This window comes from Rhamphochromis sp. 'chilingali', assembly GCF_963969265.1.
Source record: "Rhamphochromis sp. 'chilingali' genome assembly, chromosome: 8".
NCBI lineage: Eukaryota > Metazoa > Chordata > Actinopteri > Cichliformes > Cichlidae > Rhamphochromis > Rhamphochromis sp. 'chilingali'.
In genome coordinates this window covers 4327767-4347872 of record NC_137935.1, presented here as the reverse complement: position 1 = coordinate 4347872, position 20106 = coordinate 4327767, and the positions used below count along the sequence as shown (strand labels likewise).

General features: G+C 42.1%; 2 protein-coding genes across 2 annotated transcripts in view; one reads left to right on the top strand and one right to left on the bottom strand.

The window, feature by feature from the left end:
• LOC308400898 (glycerophosphodiester phosphodiesterase domain-containing protein 5-like) overlaps positions 1-11159 on the top strand; it is a 45415-nt gene extending 34256 nt beyond the window's left edge. The window contains exons 15-17 of the mRNA XM_080888930.1: positions 1674-1756; positions 2797-2876; positions 6405-11159. Coding sequence (XP_080745056.1) covers positions 1674-1756; positions 2797-2876; positions 6405-6511 — 270 coding nt within the window. The 3' untranslated portion in view covers positions 6512-11159. The remainder of the gene's footprint in view (positions 1-1673; positions 1757-2796; positions 2877-6404) is intronic.
• A 318-nt stretch (positions 11160-11477) lies between these two features.
• Positions 11478-20106, bottom strand: part of LOC308400838 (unconventional myosin-VIIa-like) — a 54575-nt gene continuing 45946 nt past the window's right edge. Inside the window, exons 45-49 of the mRNA XM_080888839.1 lie at positions 19411-19596; positions 19068-19184; positions 17948-18031; positions 17719-17838; positions 11478-15689 (exon numbers count right to left, since the gene is read on the bottom strand). Coding sequence (XP_080744965.1) covers positions 15597-15689; positions 17719-17838; positions 17948-18031; positions 19068-19184; positions 19411-19596 — 600 coding nt within the window. The 3' untranslated portion in view covers positions 11478-15596. The remainder of the gene's footprint in view (positions 15690-17718; positions 17839-17947; positions 18032-19067; positions 19185-19410; positions 19597-20106) is intronic.

The following is a 20106-nucleotide window of genomic DNA, read 5'->3' as shown; positions in this document are numbered from 1 at the left end:
GCAGTGCTTAAACAATGGAAAAAACACAAAACTTGTCCTAAACCTCTCATGTTTAACTGTTTTCCACTTTTTCTTTGGTCATTTTAGTCTTTTTGGCCAGGGTGAAGGGAGTATCTACCATCAAACAAGAAGACGGCCGCATGTAACTACGACGGTGTTTGCTAGTTCACCTTACATGCATTAATTTAATAAATAAAATAAATTACACACGAACAACATTAAGCTACTCACCCAGAGAAGAACGGCTGCTGCTGCTGCATCATCATCCGTCATCATTTCTGCTACACTGGCAGGGCTAGGGGCCAGGACTCTCCTCTTCAGGTTCTTGGGGGATGTTGCTAACTCTGGGTCCGATAACAGGCAACCCACCCGCAGTAGATGTGCTCGCTGTGAGGTCTGGCAGCAAGCTATCAAATACGTGTGCATTTCTCGGCTTTTAAAAAAACGCTATGCGTCGCCAGGTATTTCATCGGATTTGAGGTGTTGCCTCCTTTGACAGTATCACAGTATCAGCTTAAAGCACTTGTTGCAGGCAGCTGAGTTTGCATCTTTTGCTGTGAAGTACAGCCAGACTTTTGACCGCTTGGCCTTGGGCATTTTTAATCTGTAGCTCTGCCCTAAAAGAACGTATGTACCTAGGCCCGCCTACTATCCTTGGAAAGGTAAAATGATTGGCTAGAATCCAAAGTGTATGACATCTCAAGAAAAAAAGCACCGAAATGTGCGCTGCTTTTTGGTCTGGTTACTACCGTTTATGTCAGAACCAGTGCCATCATGGCACCGGATACGGTACCCATCCCTACTGATATCCACTTACGAGGACATTATACTACCACTGTTCTATCAAAATTTAAAATGAATGTACTCATATGTGGATGTCAGACCCTTGTAGAGCAAAATAAGGTAAAAAGATAATTCTTTGTTTTTCCATTCATCGGGTCCCAATCAGCCCAAATAGAAAAGATAAATTAAAAATGCATGCCGTGAAAGAGTTCGGGTCTTAGGAGGTTAAAGAAACCAGAAGGCTCTTAGAACTTAGAAACTGTTAAAAGTAATAGGATTGGTTACAAGCATTTACATGTAATATATTTCATGCTTCATTAAAGAGTTATTCACAAGCTGGCACCACATACTCTGTTAGATATGAAAGCATTTGTAGAAGATAATGGCAGATTGTGTAAGGATGAACTGAGGCTGCGGTTTGGTGAAGGCCTGTGAGGGGACTGGCAGCAGCTCCCGAGGAGACAGATCCCCATGTGCTAATGACAGAGAAGCAGAAGGGAAGTGTCTGAGCTGTGGTCCCTCTCCTTAGTTTCAGATAATTACCTCCCATTATGCCTGATGAAAACAGTTTTTAGGCTTGTGTCAGCAAGCTTCAGGTAAGGCTCTGAGTAATTCACTAAAAACGTCTAAAATTTGTTGTTATCCACTGAAGCTTGTGCAGCAGGTGTCGTGTGTGTTTGGAGATTGTACCTGTGAGCATTTGATTACATAAACCTTCTCTCCTGCTCCAGCTCCAGTGCAATTATTATTTTAATAAGAGTGTTCAGTCCGTTTACCATCACTGTGTTGAATAATCGTATTAATGCTCAGTCTCCTCCATCTGTGACCCAACAAATCTCAGAACTCTTTGTTTAATAAATGTAATAAATCCTTTTATTGTGTCTCTCTAGACCCCAGAGGAATATAGTCTGATGTGGATTCTTACTGATGTGGTGTCAGCCTTCCTCATCACTGCAATTTTCATATTCCACTGGTAGGAACACACACACACTCACACACACACACACACACGAGCCCGTTCAGCTATCTTAGTGAGGACCTTCATTGACATATTAATGGTTTCCCTAACCCTAACCATTAAAAATGAATGCCTAACCCTAACCCTAAACCTAACCATAACCTGTGCATAAGCTGTGCTGGGCTGAGTCGGTGTGGCTCACTTTTGTGGAAGCAAACATTTTGTTTCTTCACACAAAAATAATATCGGAATATTTTTTCGTTCAGCTTCAAGAGATCCTAAAATTATGTTTTAATATTCTGCGTCTAATTATTTACTTTAATCTCTTCTTCAAATAATAATTATCTTCAAGTATAATATTTTTAACATATTATAAAAATGACAATAAAGCCACATTGATTATATTTATTGATATTTGCACACATTTCACAGTATGTGACGCTCGGCGGGTTTTCTCTTGATGTAAGATGTCAGTTTCATTTAAAGATTTATTAACTTTGATTATCTGTCTAGTCATACATTACGAAGTAATGAGCTACTAAGAACAGCATTAATAATGATAAATGCTCCTTTTTATCTAAAGAAGCTGCCTTTTTTGTGCTTTCAAATATTCAGCCACGATTTGTTTTATCAACTCAAACTGAATTTGTCATGAGATTGTGTTCACAGCGAGATCACGAGGGGTTAATTTAGATCTGAACTCAAGCACAGCTTTTTCAGGTTAGCTATTTGTGACTATAACTAGCAGCCCTTAGACTGAGGATATGAAGAGAGTTTGAGTCTTTCCTGTCACACAGACGATGCTCTTCACCACAAAGAAAATCCTCTGTGGTTTTATTTGTACTTTTTTTTTCTGCGTTGCCCCTTTCATCATCTGCTCCTTCCTTCACTCTTTGTATAGGCGGGCTTCAGTTGAGGCTCGCCCAGACCTCCTCTCACATGTGTACACATCAAAGCTGCTACATGCAGCAGCCTCAAAGCACAGTGGTAAACACAGCAGCACACCAGGTTACGCTCTGCTGCTCTGATCTCTGTTTGCGGTGTGTGTGTGACAGGTGGAGAGAGCGAGGCCTGCCCTTCTGGTCCGGCAGCCGGCAGACTCACGAGAATGGACCATACAGCAAGTTCAGGACAGGTATAACAACGTTTTTCTTGTACACAGTGCTGGATAAATGTGAAACATCAACTTTCAGCAGATTACACACGTGTTCCAGTAACTTTGTCATGCTTTGTCCCCGTCATGGCTGATATTACCTGTTTTCTGTGATACGTTGAAGTGTCCTTGGGCAAATACTGAACGCTTTATTTCCCCTGATGCTTCCATTATTGTGTGACTCTGTGAGTGAACGTTAAGGTTCAAAGGTCAAAGTTCTGCATGATTGGTGAATCTGCAACTAGACAAGACAAACTGATGAAAACAGATGTAAACATCTGTGTCACTTTCATCCCGGCTGAGGTTTAGCTTAGACTTTAAAGGTGCTGCTAGTCTGCATTCATTGAAGACTGTGTTACATATTCAGGGGTTTTTACTACATGGAAATTAAATGTTTGGTGATGTTGTCATAAAATTAGGTTGTCCTTTTTAAAAAAAATTAAATTTGGTATTTCATTGATTTACACGTCATACTCATATTTGGTTGGTGAACGGTCAGAAATGTGAGGAAAACACTCAGATTTCTGCCAGTAGTGATAGTCTCACAGCCTTCACTTTGTTCAGTGATCGTGCTTAACGGCTGAAATAGTCACCCACACAGTGCTGTTGTAGCTTCTTATGTAGCAGGCTAGCCACCAAGACTGTAGCTATTTCATGAAAACATCTGTGCATGCAGTGATCTCCTGCTGTGTGTCGTATGTGTCATGTGTGTCAGACTCCGCCGAGATCATCTGTGTTCGCTGGAGCGCTCTTCACTCTGACCCTCCTCCTGGAGCCCTTGTCTCCCTCCCCCTGGTCTTCAACCCATGACCCCCCGCATGTCAGCCCTGCATGTCGTCCCTCCAAGAACCTTGTATGAGTCATGAACCCTGTTTTTAATGTGCATCTTTCTGTGTTTCCTGCTGAAAAACTGCTTTCCATCATCCATGGAAATCATATGAAACTCTGTGAAACTACAAAGATCATTAGCTGTTATGAAAGTTTTTAAAAAGTTCAAGAACATAGCCCCTTAAAATTAAAAAGACAGTTCAAGATCATCTTGTCGTGCACCTCCGAACTGTTTCAGTGCAGCTGCTGTTTTTAGATCACTCTGCAGATTCAGTCCTTCTCTGTGAGCGCTGCCACGTTAAAACAGCACTCCTTCAATTTTGGTTTTTATTCTAAGGAAGTGCCTGAAGTTTCACTGAGGCAGAGCTGGTGAAAAGGGTGGAAGAGGAGGAATAAACATCGCCTCTGTTCTGTTCTCCCTCAAACACCTCAGGATGTTAGACTACAGTCTTTTTTGGAGGGGCGGTGCCTCTGATCTCTGTTTACACCTGATCTAGTGCCTTTACTTTTGCACACTGTGGACTCTTCAGTTTAAAAAAAAAATGTTGACAATGGCTCGGTCATATCTCGACACCCAGCTCTTACACTGAACAAAAATATAAACGCAACACCTTTGTTACTGCTCCCATTCCCCATGGGATGGACGTAGAGACCTAAAATTCATTCCAGATACACAATATAACCATCCCTCCCAAACAGTGGTCACAAATCAGTCCAAATGTGTGGTAGTGGGCACATCTGCCATATTGAGATAATCCATCCCACCTCACAGGTGTGCCACATCAGGATGCTGATCTGACATCATGAGTAGTGCACAGGTGTACCTCAGACTGCCCACAACAAAAGGCCACCCTGGAATGTGCAGTTTTTTGCGCTATTGGGGGTCTGGGGACCCAGAACCGGTCAGTATCTGGTGTGACCACCATTTGCCTCATGCAGTGCAACACATCGTCGCATGGAGTCTATCAGATTGTCAATTGTGGCCTGTGGAATGTTGGTCCACTCCACTTCAATGGCTGTGCGAGGTTGTTGGATATTCGTGGGAACTGGTACACGCTGTCGTATGCGCCGGTCAAGCACATCCCGAACATGCTCAATGGGTGACATGTCCGGTGAGTATGCTGGCCATGCAAGAACTGGGACATTCTCAGCTGCCATCTGCCCTGAACAATGTGAACCATGATTCATCCGTGAAGCGCACACCTCTCCAACGTGCCAGACGCCATCGAATGTGAGCATTTGCCCACACAAGTCTGTTACGGCGACGAGCTGGAGTCAGGTCAAGACCCCGATGAGGACGACGGGCATGCAGTTGAGCGTCCCTGAGACGGTTTCTGACAGTTTGTGCAGAAATTGTTTGGTTGTGCAAACCAATTGTTCCAGCAGCTGTCTGGGTGGCTGGTCTCAGACGATCTTGGAGGTGAACCTGCTGGATGTGGAGGTCCTGGGCTGGTGTGGTTACACGAGGTCTGCGGTTGTGAGGCCGGTTGGATGTGCTGCCATATTCTCTGAAACGCCTGTGGAGACGGCTTATGGTTGAGAAATGAACATTCAATGCACGGGCGACAGATCTGGTTGACATTCCTGCTGTCAGCATGCCAATTGCACGCTCCCTCATTGCTTGTGGCATCTGTGGCATTTTGCTGTGAGACAAAACTGCACATTCCAGGGTGGCCTTTTGTTGTGGGCAGTCTGAGGTACACCTGTGCACTACTCATGATGTCAGATCAGCATCCTGATGTGGCACACCTGTGAGGTGGGATGGATTATCTCAATATAGCAGATGTGCCCACTACCACACATTTGGACTGATTTGTGACCACTGTTTGGGAGGGATGGTTATATTGTGTATCTGGAATGAATTTTAGGTCTCTACGTCCATCCCATGGGGAATGGGAGCAGTAACAAAGGTGTTGCGTTTATATTTTTGTTGAGTGTATGATAACGATCTTTCACTGGCAGTGTCAGTCTGAAACAGAAGTTGTCTGCTCTCTCCGTCCTCGCTGACATTGCAGACTGCCGAGGTGGTCACAATAAGGATAATTTGAAGCATTAGCGTTTTTTAGGTGGTAGTTATATCTGAAAAAGATCCTCACTACCATTTGTCACATCAGCAGTTCTTTTGACTTCACTGTCAGATGAAGACTCTTCATGATGTGACACAAAATTTCTTTTCTTCGCAAAAAGTTCCACGAGCACATCTCCTCCATCCCCTCATCACACTCTGGAGTTTTTAATGTGTGACACTGAAACGGCCCAAACAGGATGTGGTTCCCTTTGAAAGAATTTTGTTTTGTGACTTTATGTTCTGCAGTAAATGACTTCCTACTGAAAGGACTGGAAATAAGAAAAAAGTAATTTATTACTCATTGTGCAGCTGCATATGGCAGTAATATGTGATTTGCCAGAATATTGGAGTTTGTGTCACAGCACGCTGTTTGAGACCCGCTGCTGTACAATAATTACAAATTGGAAAATAATGATCTGCAGGATTTGTGCTTGTGTATCATGCACTTACCTCAGTAGTGTACCCCGTCATTTATGCTGTCCTTCCTTCTTTCCTTAAGTCCTCTGACCTCCAGTTTCACCTTTGTATTAATTCCCACCATGCTGACACCATGTGACAGTATAAACTGTTGTCGTGAACTCACTGAACACTGTTTGGGTTTTTCTGTTTTGCAGAGCTCAGCGATGTTTGGTCCATCTCCAGCGTCACTGTCCGGCCTGATTTACGGAGCATGCCTACTTCACCCAGCACCCCTCACCTGCCCACCATCACAGAGGAGTGAGAGGGAGGGAGATTAAAAAAGGAAGGTGCAAGTCAGGAAAGGACAGATAAGAGATGGAAAAAGTCCTTGTTGAGAGTGTGATGAAGGCCTGTCAAACTCTCTGATCTTAAGCTTTTATTTAATTATTGTTGCTTATAATAGTCAGTCTATTACTTAGCATCAGTTTAACACCCACAAAATCGATGTGGATTGATGGGACTTGACAGTGTGAGCAGCCAACACAGCATTTGTCTTCACATTTTGATGGAAAACTCCGAGCAGTGCACAGAAATTTGTGACACCACCTTTTAACAAACAAATGAAAACTAAAAATGTTTGGAAGTCATGACAGAGAGAGCAGAAAGTAGACGGCACACTCTATTCTCCATCTGTCATCCTCTCGGTCTGTGGGTGGGCCGCCTGTGGAAGACGAACAGCTGGAAATAAAAAGCCTTCATTCATTTCCCATCAGAGATGAAGCAAATGGACTGTGGACACGCGCCCTGGGGTGTCCGTTTCCATACTGTAATCTCATGATGCCATTAAATTCCTCAAAGTGAGGACAGTTAAAGACGAGACCAGAGGATGAGGACGTTTTCATTTCTGGTCATTCGGCACGGTGAACGAACAAAATAATGAACGTCTGCAGCTGCAGTGATCCATCAGTCACCTTTGTGCGTCTGCTCGCTGATGAAGGACCAAATGTTGATCAGAGACGCTCTGTGATAAACTGTAAACACAGAAGAAATGAAATGGACTCTTACATATGAGCTGTGCTTTTTCATTTTCAGCTGTACAGACATCAGGTGCATCAGACAAAAACCTTAAACCATGTCTTAAATGATCATTTGTGTGTCTGAATTGCTAGATTCAGTGTGTGAACTCGACACTGTTGGACTGACAGAAAGAATGTAAACCAAAGGCTCGGGAAGGGTACAGTTCATCTGTGTACTAAAGTGAATGTAATATTAAGTTTCCAAAAAGTATGCAGATTTTTGGCTGTATGTCCAACATGACATTTTTCCCAGGGTCAGATCTGTTTTACCACCGTGGGGAAAAAGTCATTTAAATTAGTTTATATATACATATATCTCTATATATTGCTGGTTAGCTTAATCTATAAGTACTATAACATAATTAATCAGTAGGTTTATTTTTTTATAGTAATAGTCTAAACCTGCAATTAATAACTAGAGCTTTAAGATAAATGTAGTGGTTTAAACGTCCTACTGTAGGCTCCCCCTGCATGCTGCAGGCATCACTGCTCGAGAGAGACGGCGGCTGCTGTCAGCCTGCAGAGGTTTACAAGGAATCTGCAAAATGTAATGATGGTGACAAACTAAACATTCAGTTTGTCTGCATCCAATCAGCTTTTGTTTTATCTTATTTCAGTCGCTCTGTCACCGTGTCAAACACACCTGGCGGTGGATGGTACCAGGTGTGAAGTTAGTTTTGTAGATCAAGGACTCTCATTGGCTTTTTACCTGTACTGGTTTTGAATGTGATTGGGTCAACGTGCCACTCACAGCCCTTCATCTTTGCTGTGTGTGTGTGTGTGTGTGTGTGTGTGTGTGTGTGTGTGTGTGTGTGTGTGTGTGTGTGTGTGTGTGTGTTTGTTTTAAGTCTTTTACAGTTTATGGATCCATCAGTTTGCTGGGGTCCACTTTGGTCCAGGTGATGTAAATTTTCTTATCTGATATAAAGCAGGAGTCTCCGTGTGGAGGCCTGCGGGGGCGGTTGGGCAGACTTTGAGCAGACTTCAGAGACATTATGAATGAACACCGCTCTGTGATGTCTGCAGCTGACTGTGTATATTCCCCACCACTGCTCTTCACTCAGATTCAAACCCAAGTCTGCTTCAGTTTGTCAAAACAATCACTCTCACAAGCTTTTGAAAACCCCTCTTGCAATGCAGAGAGGTTTATAAGTTTAGTGGCTTGACTGAAGCAATTCAAATGAACAGAGTCGCACCTCTTCCAGGTTAGGTGATCACATGGTTAAACAGACCTGATGTTGGGGGTTATTGTGGAGCAGGCGCTGCAGAGCCACCAAGAACAAACTTGTTTATGGTGTTGTGTTGAGTAAAGTGGGGGCTGAATCTAAATCTAAGCTCCTAAATCCTTTTAACCATCCGCATGGCTCTATTTTAGTCACACTGCCTCCCTCATTGCCTCTCCTTTCAGCAGCCTTGTGGACTTTCTTTGATGTGAGAATACTGACTGCAAGAAAAGTCTGTTTGTTAGTAAAACGTGCCAGCGGCACAAACTGCCCGACACGCGGGGGGGTTTTTTTTAAAACTTGCTGCTGGTAATTTTATTTTGGTGTCTCATCAGTGCCAAGTGTGGTATCAGTGTCAGAGAAACCAGACTACTTTAATGAGGTGATAAGTGCAGTATCAGCGTTGTCTTCAAATATATACCCAGTATTTCCTGGCTACACACTGCTGTAAGCGGATTTGTTTTTCATCACTTTGATCGCACATCATACGTAAATGTGCCGGATTCTTATTTAGAAAATACAAAATAGTTTCTAAAAATTCTCCAATGGTGACTCATTATGCTAAAAGTGCAGTCTTTGCTACAAGCACATGTTTAATGGACCAATTTCTGTGTGGAAATGTGAGTAAAAACAAAACACTGGAAACCTGTCGACTTGGCGTAAAAAGTAATTTGCTGCTGTTTTTTTTCTTTTTTTGTACCTCCAGTGCTTTTATCCATCCTTTATTTGCCAACTCCCGTCTGCAGTGCTTTATGTCAGTGTCTGCAGGCTCAGCTCTAAACATTCAGGGTGAAGAGCAACAGGACAGAGACAGTTTTGTTAGCTTTGACCAATCTTGTATGTTACTCCCCTCCTGTCCCCTAATCAGGGTCGTAACACTGATAATGAGAAGTAAATTAAGTGTCTCGTGTCTTAATTAAGGCACAAAATAAGACTTTGTACCCCTCAGCAGTAAAAGCCTGATGGGACGTTATCGTCACCCTGCCGGGCAGGCCGGTGGCATGGACACAGTTTGTGAATGGAGGAGAACGAAGCAACATTGTTACCACGGGTGCATCTTCTGAGAGGTTGAGGGTAACGCTGGCAGCTGTCATTATTTTCCTATAGTGTTAAAATCTGCACAGTTTTCAGTAAATTCCCAGCTGCAGACTTCAGTAAATGATAATTCATTTAAGTACTCTCCTCCAAAAATCTTCAAAAAAGTCAGAATTAAACAGGACAGCTGAAATCTACCACTTATATATGCAACGAGGCAGTTGAAGTCTGACACCAGGTGTCCTTAGCAAATTCAAACGGTAGTTTTCAAAAGAGGGTTTTGTGCCAAATTTCTCCAATTTTAATCAATTCATAGATTTGAATAAATGATTTTGTTGGAAACTTGGAGCTGCTCTCGAGCAGACTTGCAGCTTTCCCTGTTCTGCACCACACTGGACTCCCATGTTGGGCCCACAGAGGGCTGGGTTTGGTCCAGCAGAGGGCAGGGAGACACAAGACCTCCGAATGATTAGAGCTCAAACAGTCACGATGCACTGTAATCTGAATGTGTAGTTGGTGTTTGACAGTGGCTGATCTGCTGTGTAAGCTTGATGTTTTAACTAGTTTCTGTAAACAGCCGTTTTTAGTTGAGAGTAATACTCGAGCATCCAGAGGAACTGCTGGAATTTCACAGGACAGGCAGCAAACAAACAGCATCAAAGAAATCTGTGTAATACGTTTATCAACATGCTAATTGCAAATAAAATCTACTCAAAATCATAAAAACGTAGTTGATATTTTGTGACTTTTGACCAAAGAAAGCTACGAGAGTAGCTTTGTGCGATTGATGCCTGAAAATCCAGTCCATCCTATTTGTCTTACGGTGCTTTGCTGGTTATAGCATTTATGACGAGACCCGGATTCTTCATACAGAAATAATTATCCACTAATCATTAATAGGTTTTTAAAAAATCGATTGTTACCACCAATAATGGGCGGACAGACGTGTTTAAGTCGGCATGTGTTTGAGAAACCCCCTTTTATGCCAGTTTTTCAGTTAAGAAAAAAGTCAACAAGCAGCTGGGCACACAGCGCCATCAGCAGGCAGTCGGGTCGTCGCACTTTGGCCCAGCAGTGGGCCCGTTTTACAAGCAACTCTTACAGTTTATGCTAGAGACAAAATCCAAATGGTTCCTGAAAGATGAGAACTGTCCAGCCAAAACTACAAAATGAATTCAGGCATCCTGTTTGATACTTTAGGTGATAAAGTTTAAGACTCACTGAGACTTCAGGCCTCTCCGGGTTGAGGGGTTAAACCGTCCAAAACAGGCCACCTTTAATAAAGACTGATGATCTGGATTATCTGGTGCTTGGAAAGATTTCGTTTCGTAGTCAGTGCAGCGTCTCTGCTTTGCTGTCTTCATTCCTGCAGGAGTGCAAACATTTTTAAGCGGGTACAACTGAGGCTGTCTGTTAGTTGTTTGGTTCGTCGATCCTGGAGGGGTCCTGTCTGCACACCGAGGTTCTGTTCATTGGCTGCTCTTTAAATGTGACTCATCTTTTAATGTTACGGATGTAAGAGACATTTACAGGCAAAGTGGGACCTCTGAGGTGTTAAATGATAAAAGTCACTGAAAAGAGCGAGAGCATCAAATCTTATGTATCGCTTAGTGTTGTTTTTGAATAATGAGCTTCACACTTGGTGCTGAGAAGTGATCTGTGATATAATGTAATATTATAAAACTAGTATCATAGTTCAGATGCTAATCTTTCAAAATGTTAAATATGTTCTGGTTTTTTTTACATTGTGCTGTTCTGACCTGCAATATTTTATTTTAAAGGAAATTATTTTGCTTTACTGTAACTTATCTGATGAAATGCTGCCGTCACCTGGTATTAAACATTACAAACAGAAGGTTTGATTCTTGAATTTTACAGACACGCAGTACAAAGTAGCAGTAGACCAGAAATCCAACTTTAGTAAGACATTTTAATCTTTTAGTATTTCAGACGTTTGACTGATCATACTTGTTTTGAATATTACAGTAGTGAAATTAATTAAGTTGAATCCAAATTTACTGAGTGCTTTGTACAAAAATGAGAGCACACGTTACAGAAACACTACAGTCAGGATGATGAGTTACACAATCAGAGTCAAAACACAGACTAATACTCTGAAAACAGAAACACAAAAGGCAAAAACTTCAAACGCGAATGTATCAAATGGGCTGATTGGCACAGTTACAAACACCAGTTTATTATACAGACAAAAGCCCAGAGCTGGTTACCAGAAGAATGAAGGGTTCAACAGGTCGACGTAATGAGGTTAAAAAAAGAACCAGGCTGGAATTTCAAACACAAAAACACAATTATCATGTAAACCTTAATAAATTGTAAATTCAGAGCAAATAACTATAAAAAGGTTAATTAACTATCAACAGTGTTTACTGATTGTGGATAGGTTTGTTGCAACTTTATGATAAACATGCAGATCATTTTTATTACCTTTACCTTCTGTTCAGTTAGATTTAGTGGATCATAGTTTAGGTTAAAATATCAAACTTAGCGACTCACACCGAGCCCCTGCACCACCAGACCGACGCCACCGGACACTCAAGTCTGAGACACCAGCAGCTTCGACATAAATTTATTACACAAACGAAAGTCAAAAACTGAACCATGAGACCTTTATTGTAGTATTTTTAATTGATATCTGTCTTAGCATCTGTACCTGCAAGAACAGTGAACAGTGAAACTGAGTCGCTGTACATTTCCAGGAGCTCAGCCTTGATATGGAGCTACGCGTTTGCTTCTGTTAAATTCATTAGTTGTTCTCATTAATAGGACTTTCATGAGCTAATCTATAGTTACTCAGTAATGATTTGCTAATACTTTGGACAAATTGTACTTGAATGCCTGAGTACAGGTCTAAATGGATTTTGCATCTAAAACCTTTAATATGTATTAAAAGGGAACTCGAACTTAATATCCATAGTTTGCAACTTCCAAATGTACTCTTATTTTACTTTAACTGGGAGTTCCAACAGAAATCAGCAAGTGTGGTTTTTCTTTGTACCTCGTAAACATCAAAAATGATGATGATTGCCGTAGCGTATAACCAGAGTAATGGCGACCTTTACAGGTCAAAGTGTGTATTTAAGATTTATGTAACAGTGAAAATATCAGCGTTTTTAACAGCATGTTTTAGCAGGAGAGGACATTTACTTTGTGTCTTCCTTCTATATTTTTATATCCCCCTTGCTATAAGGGCTGTGTAACATCCAAATTTCTCATTCGCTGGATAATAAAGATTTAAAGACTTACACAAGTAGGTAGGCAAAGTTTACTTTAAACCAGGGGCGGGGGAACTCTAGGTCTCAAGGGCCAGTGGCCTGCAGGTTTTAGATGTGTCCTTGATTCAATACACCCGATTTAAATAGTTAAATTACCTTCTCGACATACCTTGCAGTTCTCCAGAGGCCTGGTAATGAATTAATCATTTGATTCAGGTGTGTAGACCCAGAGTGAGATCTAAAACCTGCAGGACACCGGCCCTCGAGGACTGGAGTTGACCAAGCCTGTTTTAAAGGCAGGAAAAAGTGACGTGACTGATGGTAGTTTGTTTTAACTCAGGGTCCACATTACTCATCAGGACAGTATTGGCTTTGATCCTGATTAGGTCAATTCCAGTTCAAAAGATAGAACTCATCCATATTAGGAAAACTGAGATTCAGCTGGAAACCCCATAACCAGCTAACAAGTGACCTTTGAGAACATTTTTACAAACTAGAATGTAAAAGCCTCATACAGGAAGAAGCAGCAGCTCTCACAGAAATGACGCAATACAGGCAAAAATGTAAAACTGAACAGTTGTAAAGAAATAAAAAGTGTAAACATAAACCATGAGTATTAAAATAATCCCCTGTATTAAACTGTGACACACTGAAGTCATTAACCTAAAGATTAAAAACATGTTACAGGTCAATTTAGTGTCACAAAAACAACAGAAAAGTTTTAAATAAGCTCAGAGGTGTGCTACGAAGGACGTTCACCACAGCCAGGTTTTCTTTGTGTCAGCTGGACAAAGAAAAACCTGAAACCAAAGTCACGTCATGTGACTTTATCCACAGAAAATGATCCCCGTGAGTGACACCTACTTTAAAGTCACAGATGATAAAAATAGTGGTACAAATTTGAATATTTTAATTCAAGCCAAGCGCACTCTGCGCTGCTGATTATTTCTAACCTGACGGCTGCACATCAGAGCTCTGAAACCTTAAACTGGACACATTTAAACAGTGAAATACTTGAATAATCTTAGTGTGTGTTCTGGGTTCTAGATGCTGCAATTGCAGCAGTGTAAAGCAGACTAAACTGTAAATGAGGAGCACTTATAAAAACATTTCCTGTATTACCAGCTGAGTACATGCAGATTCACATGTCAATGCCATGCAGAGTTTATGCTGCTGTAAGTTTGTCATGGTAGTAAAGTGCAGCTTAACAAGTTGCATATCAAACGTATTCCCACAGCAGAGGATTCATATTGCACTTAAAGCATGATGTAAATATGAGTCAGTGACTTAACTCTGAGCACAAAACCTGCTCCTGACCAGGTTATTGTGCCAGTTAAACAGAGCCACTTTCATGACAGAGGAAACTCTGACTTTAAGCTCGACATGGCCCACTAAGCCATCGTAGTACACCCCTCTGGCCTCCTCTCAGTTTGGACCTAAGGTCAGGGAAAGAACTACTAAAAACAAATGATGAACTGGAACCCAATAAGAGCAGACGATACACATGAACATAAAATCTCAAATGTGTCTGACCTTGACTTCCAGGAAGTGTTGTATCAAAGAAAAGCCGTAAACTTTTTGACTTTGAGTATTTCAAGATGCTCAAAAAACAAAAATCACTAAATCTGCTGTAAGGCTCTAATTTACACACATGAAACTAACGAATGACAAATGTGTGTTTCAGGGTATTTACAGAGTTACCAGCTAAATTTAAGAGCTTTTTAGCCCTTTTATTAAAAATTAATATACAGTCTAATATCAGTTTGAAAATCATTGATGTTAAATTTACTGAAATGTAAGTTCCTGTTAATGCTGCATATGAAACTACAGCTATTTAATCATCTGGATAAGATGGACGGATCGAGTAATTCAAAGAACAAACATTTACTCAGTGAGAGATGAGAAAATATACGTCTTTAAAAGACTACGCTGTTTTTACGCTCTCAGGCTGGATGGTTTTTGTGATCTCAGATAATCTTTTTCTACACTCTGAGCTACTTTTTAAAATCAGCCTCAGTTTGATGAGTTCTGACTCTTCAGCCTCATGTCTCAGCTGAATGTTTCTGTGCATTTTAACTCCTTCTGGGGTAATTTAGATGTCTGCAGAGTTCATCAAATTATTTGTGAAAGTGCTGAAGAAACAAAAGGAATCAGCAAGAAATGGCCTAAAATAATTTATTATCTGTGTATGTATTAAAACATGTAAAGGAGTAGTCAGTCCATTAGTTTGACCTAAACATGTACAAGTGAACTTTAATGGATGGATTTGATGAGCTTATAATGAGGCAGGGGGTCCCCACAGGTGTGACATCTGAAACACGTGATATCGTAAACATTGGGCAAAAGTAAGAGGCTTTAATGCTCTCTAAAACCTGCACAAACCCTGTTAACAGTCAAATATCCCCTTACAGCAGTCTGGCGCATTAGCGTGTTGCTATGCTAATATGTAAAAATGCTCAATTAGAAGTCAGGTTAGCATAAAGTGCTAATACAGGGTCATGTTCAGGGTCACTGCAGTGTGTACTTAAGGCTCAGACCTGACGATGACAGCGTCTTCTTAAGGTGACGCAGTCAGAAAGGACAGTTCAGAGGTAGTCATCCTCACTGGACGGCTCGTCTTCATCATAGCTGTAGTGGTAATTGTTGCTGGGGCCTTCGCCGGGGTCGCTGCTGCCGCTAGCATTCGAACTCTCCCAGGTGAACTTTGACCCTTCTGTGCTAGCAGAAGGACTGCGGCTCATCCTCCAAAGGTGGCTGGTAAAGGTCCGCCCCCAGCTGCAGTGCTGGCCAACAGGACGTAAGAGGCGGATGAGCTCAGTGGCCTCCTGCCAGTAAGAAGTTCACTTGCTGTGGCCCCGCCCTGACCGGTGCTTGTTCATGGTGGTCAACATTTGGCTGATGTAGGAGGTCAGCAGGTCATCCATCTTGTAGCCCTGAAGGTTTAATCACACAGTCAGCTGACCTCTCCACTCCAATCACATTTTTTATTATAGTTTTACATAATTCCCTTTTTTTTGGTTTCATTTAAGTGGAAAGAATAAATAAACTGATACAATCAAGTTTAACTATACTATAAAACAAAGCTACAATGTCTGTGAAGGTTCTCAGTTATCCAGGTCATCGTAGTCAAAGGAGCTTGCAAAGAAAAGCGTCTGGACTTCTTTAAGTTGCTTGAAGACGTTTCACCTCTCATCCGAGAAGCTTCTTCAGTTCTAAGGTCAAATGGTGGAGAGTCCCCACATTTAAACCCAGTGGGAGTTTCCCCCCACAGAGGGACAAAAGGACCCCCTGATGATCCTCTAATCGCCTGAGCCAAGGTGTGAAACTGGGTGTGGGTCCCAATCAGCCAGAGTTTTGGGTGAGCTCATTGTGAAACCTGGCCCCACCTTATCATGCGAATTCCTGAGGTCAGATGGCCCAGGATGTGAGTGGGCGTTAAGGCGTCTGGGGAGGTAACTCAAAACTGGATTATAGATGGCAGAGAGTTGGTGTCGTAAACCACCGCCTCTGTTCAAAGACGGTCGCTCACAGTGGACATAGATGGCTTCTTTCACTTCTCTTTCAGCAGCTGTACAGTGCAGCGAGGAATGCCCAGACCTCTACATTGGAGAGACCAAACAGCCACTTCACAAGGGCATGGCACAACACAGAAGAGCCACCTCCACAGGACAAGACTCAGCAGTCCATCTGCATCTTAAGGATAAAGGACACTCTTTCGAGGATGCCAATGTTCACATTTTGGACAGAGAGGACAGATGGTTTGAAAGAGGAGTGAAAGAAGCCATCTATGTCCACTGTGAGCGACCATCTTTGAACAGAGGCGGTGGTTTACGACACCAACTCTCTGCCATCTATAATCCAGTTTTGAGATCCCTCCCCAGACGCCTTAACGCCCACTCACATCCTGGGCCATCTGACCTCAGGAATTCGCATGATAAGGTGGGGCCAGGTTTCACAATGAACACACCCGAAACTCTGGCTGATTGGGACCCACACCCAGTTTCACACCTTGGCTCAGGCGATTAGAGGATCATCAGGGGGTCCTTTTGTCCCTCTGTGGGGGGAAACTCCCACTAGGTTTATATCTGGGACTCTCCACCATTTGACCTTAGAACTGAAGGAGCTTCTCGGATGAGAGGTGAAACGTCTTCAAGTAACTTAAAGAAGTCCAGACGCTTTTCTTTACAAGCTCCTTTGACCATAAAGCTACAATAAACAAACACACACTTTCTACTGGAAACAAATATCAAACAATAAAAAAAATAAGATAAACTAATGTTTCAATAATCATGATAGACTCAGGTTTGTGTTTATCGCTTATTTCTAAGTCTTTTTTTAGAATTCGTGAGACTTTCCTAATTTAAATTTTTTTTTTAAGTTTATTCAAAAAGAAAAGATTTTGGGACTGTAAAATGCTCCACTCACCACCGACACTTTTAGAGCTGCGACAACAATCGAATCCTGCTTAAGCCTTTCATGCAGCGGTCCCCAATCCCCGGGCCTCGGGCCGGTACCGGTCCGTGAGTCGTTTTAGTACTGGGCCGCGAGAGTTTAGGCTCAGGTGTGAAAATGTATGGCACACACACTGGTCATTTAATGTTACTACAGATGTGTGACGCGTTTCATTGTAATTGTTATTTAACCCTGTCATGCATGAATGATGGCAACCTCAATCAGGACTTTTTTCTTAAGTAGTTTTATTTATCTTTTTATGCCTAAAGATGAATAAAAATAACTAAGAAAAAAATCCTGATTGAGGTTGCCATCATTCATGCATGACAGGGTTAAAAAGTGTTGTATGAATAAAATACCCACAGGACTTTCACTGTGAATACTCGTAACGCAGCAATGCTCCACCTTCTAAACCTCTGACTCCCAGCTCAAGCACCTGAACTCTTAGTAAATCAAACATAGAACAAAAGTAAGTGTGTGTGTGTTTAAGTGTTCATTGCTGGCACCCACCAGTGAGGTCTCACACAGCAGTTTGCTTCCTCTGACCAGGTTGCCGATGGTGATGTGGAAATAGGTGTTCCCGCTGCTCCAGTTGGAGATCTTGGTGAAGGGGTGAGTGGTCAGGATGTCCTGCAGACACAGAGGTCATCAAAGCTACTGCACCGGCTTAACAGGTTAACGAGCGCAGCGGCTAAAACATAACCGATACGTATGCCGGGAGTTATGATTATTAACGAACCTTTGACTTGGGGTCAATGAGACTGACTCCATGCTTGTTGATGGCGATCAGCAGGATCTCCGGGTAGTTGGGCTCTGTGGTTTGCTAAAAGACAGAAGCCACATGTTAGGATGGGTAAATATTCACTAATCATCTCTAACCTTACGTGTAAAACTGTCGCGTTTCTCTGTAGTTTGTAGCATAAATGTGGACTCTGTTTGTGTAATCAGGTGTTTCAGATGGCGGGCGCAGACTACACAGCACTGATTCTTCCATCCATCATCATCCCGCTTTTGCTCCTTCATGTTCACAGCTGTAAACAGCTGGCAGAGTGCTCGGCGTTCACACTGGACGTGTTGGTTTTCTGTCTGTTATGGCGCCCTGCACAATCAAACTGACCTCTCATTAACGTGAAAGTTATTATTGATAACTAAAATAAACACACATCTCAGTTTGTAGCCAGCATTAGGAGGCGTTGGAACATTTGTCTGCATAACTACAGCCTGTGTCATACCTGCTCTGAACTTTGCCCTTAACAAACAGTACCCATTACTTTAACTGAGAGAAAACTAAGACTGAAAACTAATAAAAACTAACTGAAACAAGTAAATCTAACTGAGCCACTAACACAATCTGTAGTCAATTTGATGTAGATCATCCACAACTACTGAAGCAGCCTGAAGGAAAATGGCAGAATGATTATTTATTGCCTTATTTTTCTGTGAATCAGCCTACAGTAAAGTCTGCATGCTTCACCTGTCTGCGTTTATTCCAATTTCGTTATTTTTTACTTTGAGGTGGGAGTTCGAGAAGTCCAGAGACGTTTGACAAAGACTTTGTCGGTCTTTTCCTCTGATCATTTTTTTAGACTGTGGCTGTGAAAAATACTGGAGATCTTGCAGGATAAAGTCGGTTTCTATTGAAATGAGAACATTCGGAGATTTCAGCCACAGTTGCCCCGGAAACAGCACGAGGTCGCTGATTGCTTGAACAAACGTTGTTTTTTTACACATTTGCATCAAAACAAAAACACATTTAATTTAATGTGAACACTTTTTGGTGATGTTAGACATTCGTCCTTCCTGGCATCAGCCAAACACTCAGGTTACACTGTGGAGGTGACAAGCTCAGGCGCGTTTACCTTAACCTCAAAGAAGGCGGAGCCAAAGGTCGGCCATTTGTAGATGACCTTCAGAAACATCAGTTTGGCCTCTTCCCTTGATTTCCCGGCCTGCTTGTTGAAGTATGCAACAACAGACTGCGTGCGTGTACACACACACACACACACACACACACTCTTACTAAACAGCAGCAGCACAGACTTCAGCACAGAAACAACAGCTGTTCTTTTCTCAAAGCAGCTGATTTGTCAAACTTTAGATGATCTCAGCAGAAACACTGATCAGTCTGTACAAACATCTGACTTCAGTAACTTTAAGTAATTTTTAAAAAGCTTGTTTTTTGTTTTGTTGGGGGAGTTTTACCCTCTTCCAGTCATCTGGTGACATCTGGCGGATGAGGTCCTGGGGAACCAGCTCCCGAAGCATCTTGGGAATTGTGGGAAAATGGGATTTGTCATCTTCGAACTTGACGCGATAGATAAGCGCTGCGAGCTGGAAAACCTCCTCTCGTGAACATTTGTGGTAGCCACGCAAGTATTTAGGCAGCTCCTAAATCAGTGCAGAGATGGTGAGAGAACAAAGAGACGCTTCGTTAAACTGTTGGTGACAAAATGAAACCGCACACAAAGACCATCTTTAAAATGAACGTTTCCAACACTGGACGAGACGCTGTCATTTTGAACAATCATGGAGGTGTACAGATGTGCCCATGCTTTTTCAAAATAAATTGACTAATATATACTGATATGTACTGTGTGGCACATGTAACAGGAATAATCAGCTTCCTCTCCAGTGAGTTCTTCTGTGAACAGGGGGCTGCTCATTTATGGCAAATATAATCTTTGTGGGTAATTATTTAACACGACTCCTCAGTCTTGCTGTGCTGTTAGTACTTTTAGCTCCTCTAACCAGCATTGGTGAGCTCTGCATAGCAGCTCTAGTTCTCCACCTGCTGCAGGTTCTGGGGTTCTGCAGCTAAGAGACACGAGCCCGACCTGACGGCCTGCAGCTGAACTTTCAGAATAAGATCCAAGGGATTGTCCAGTAGTAAGTAGACGC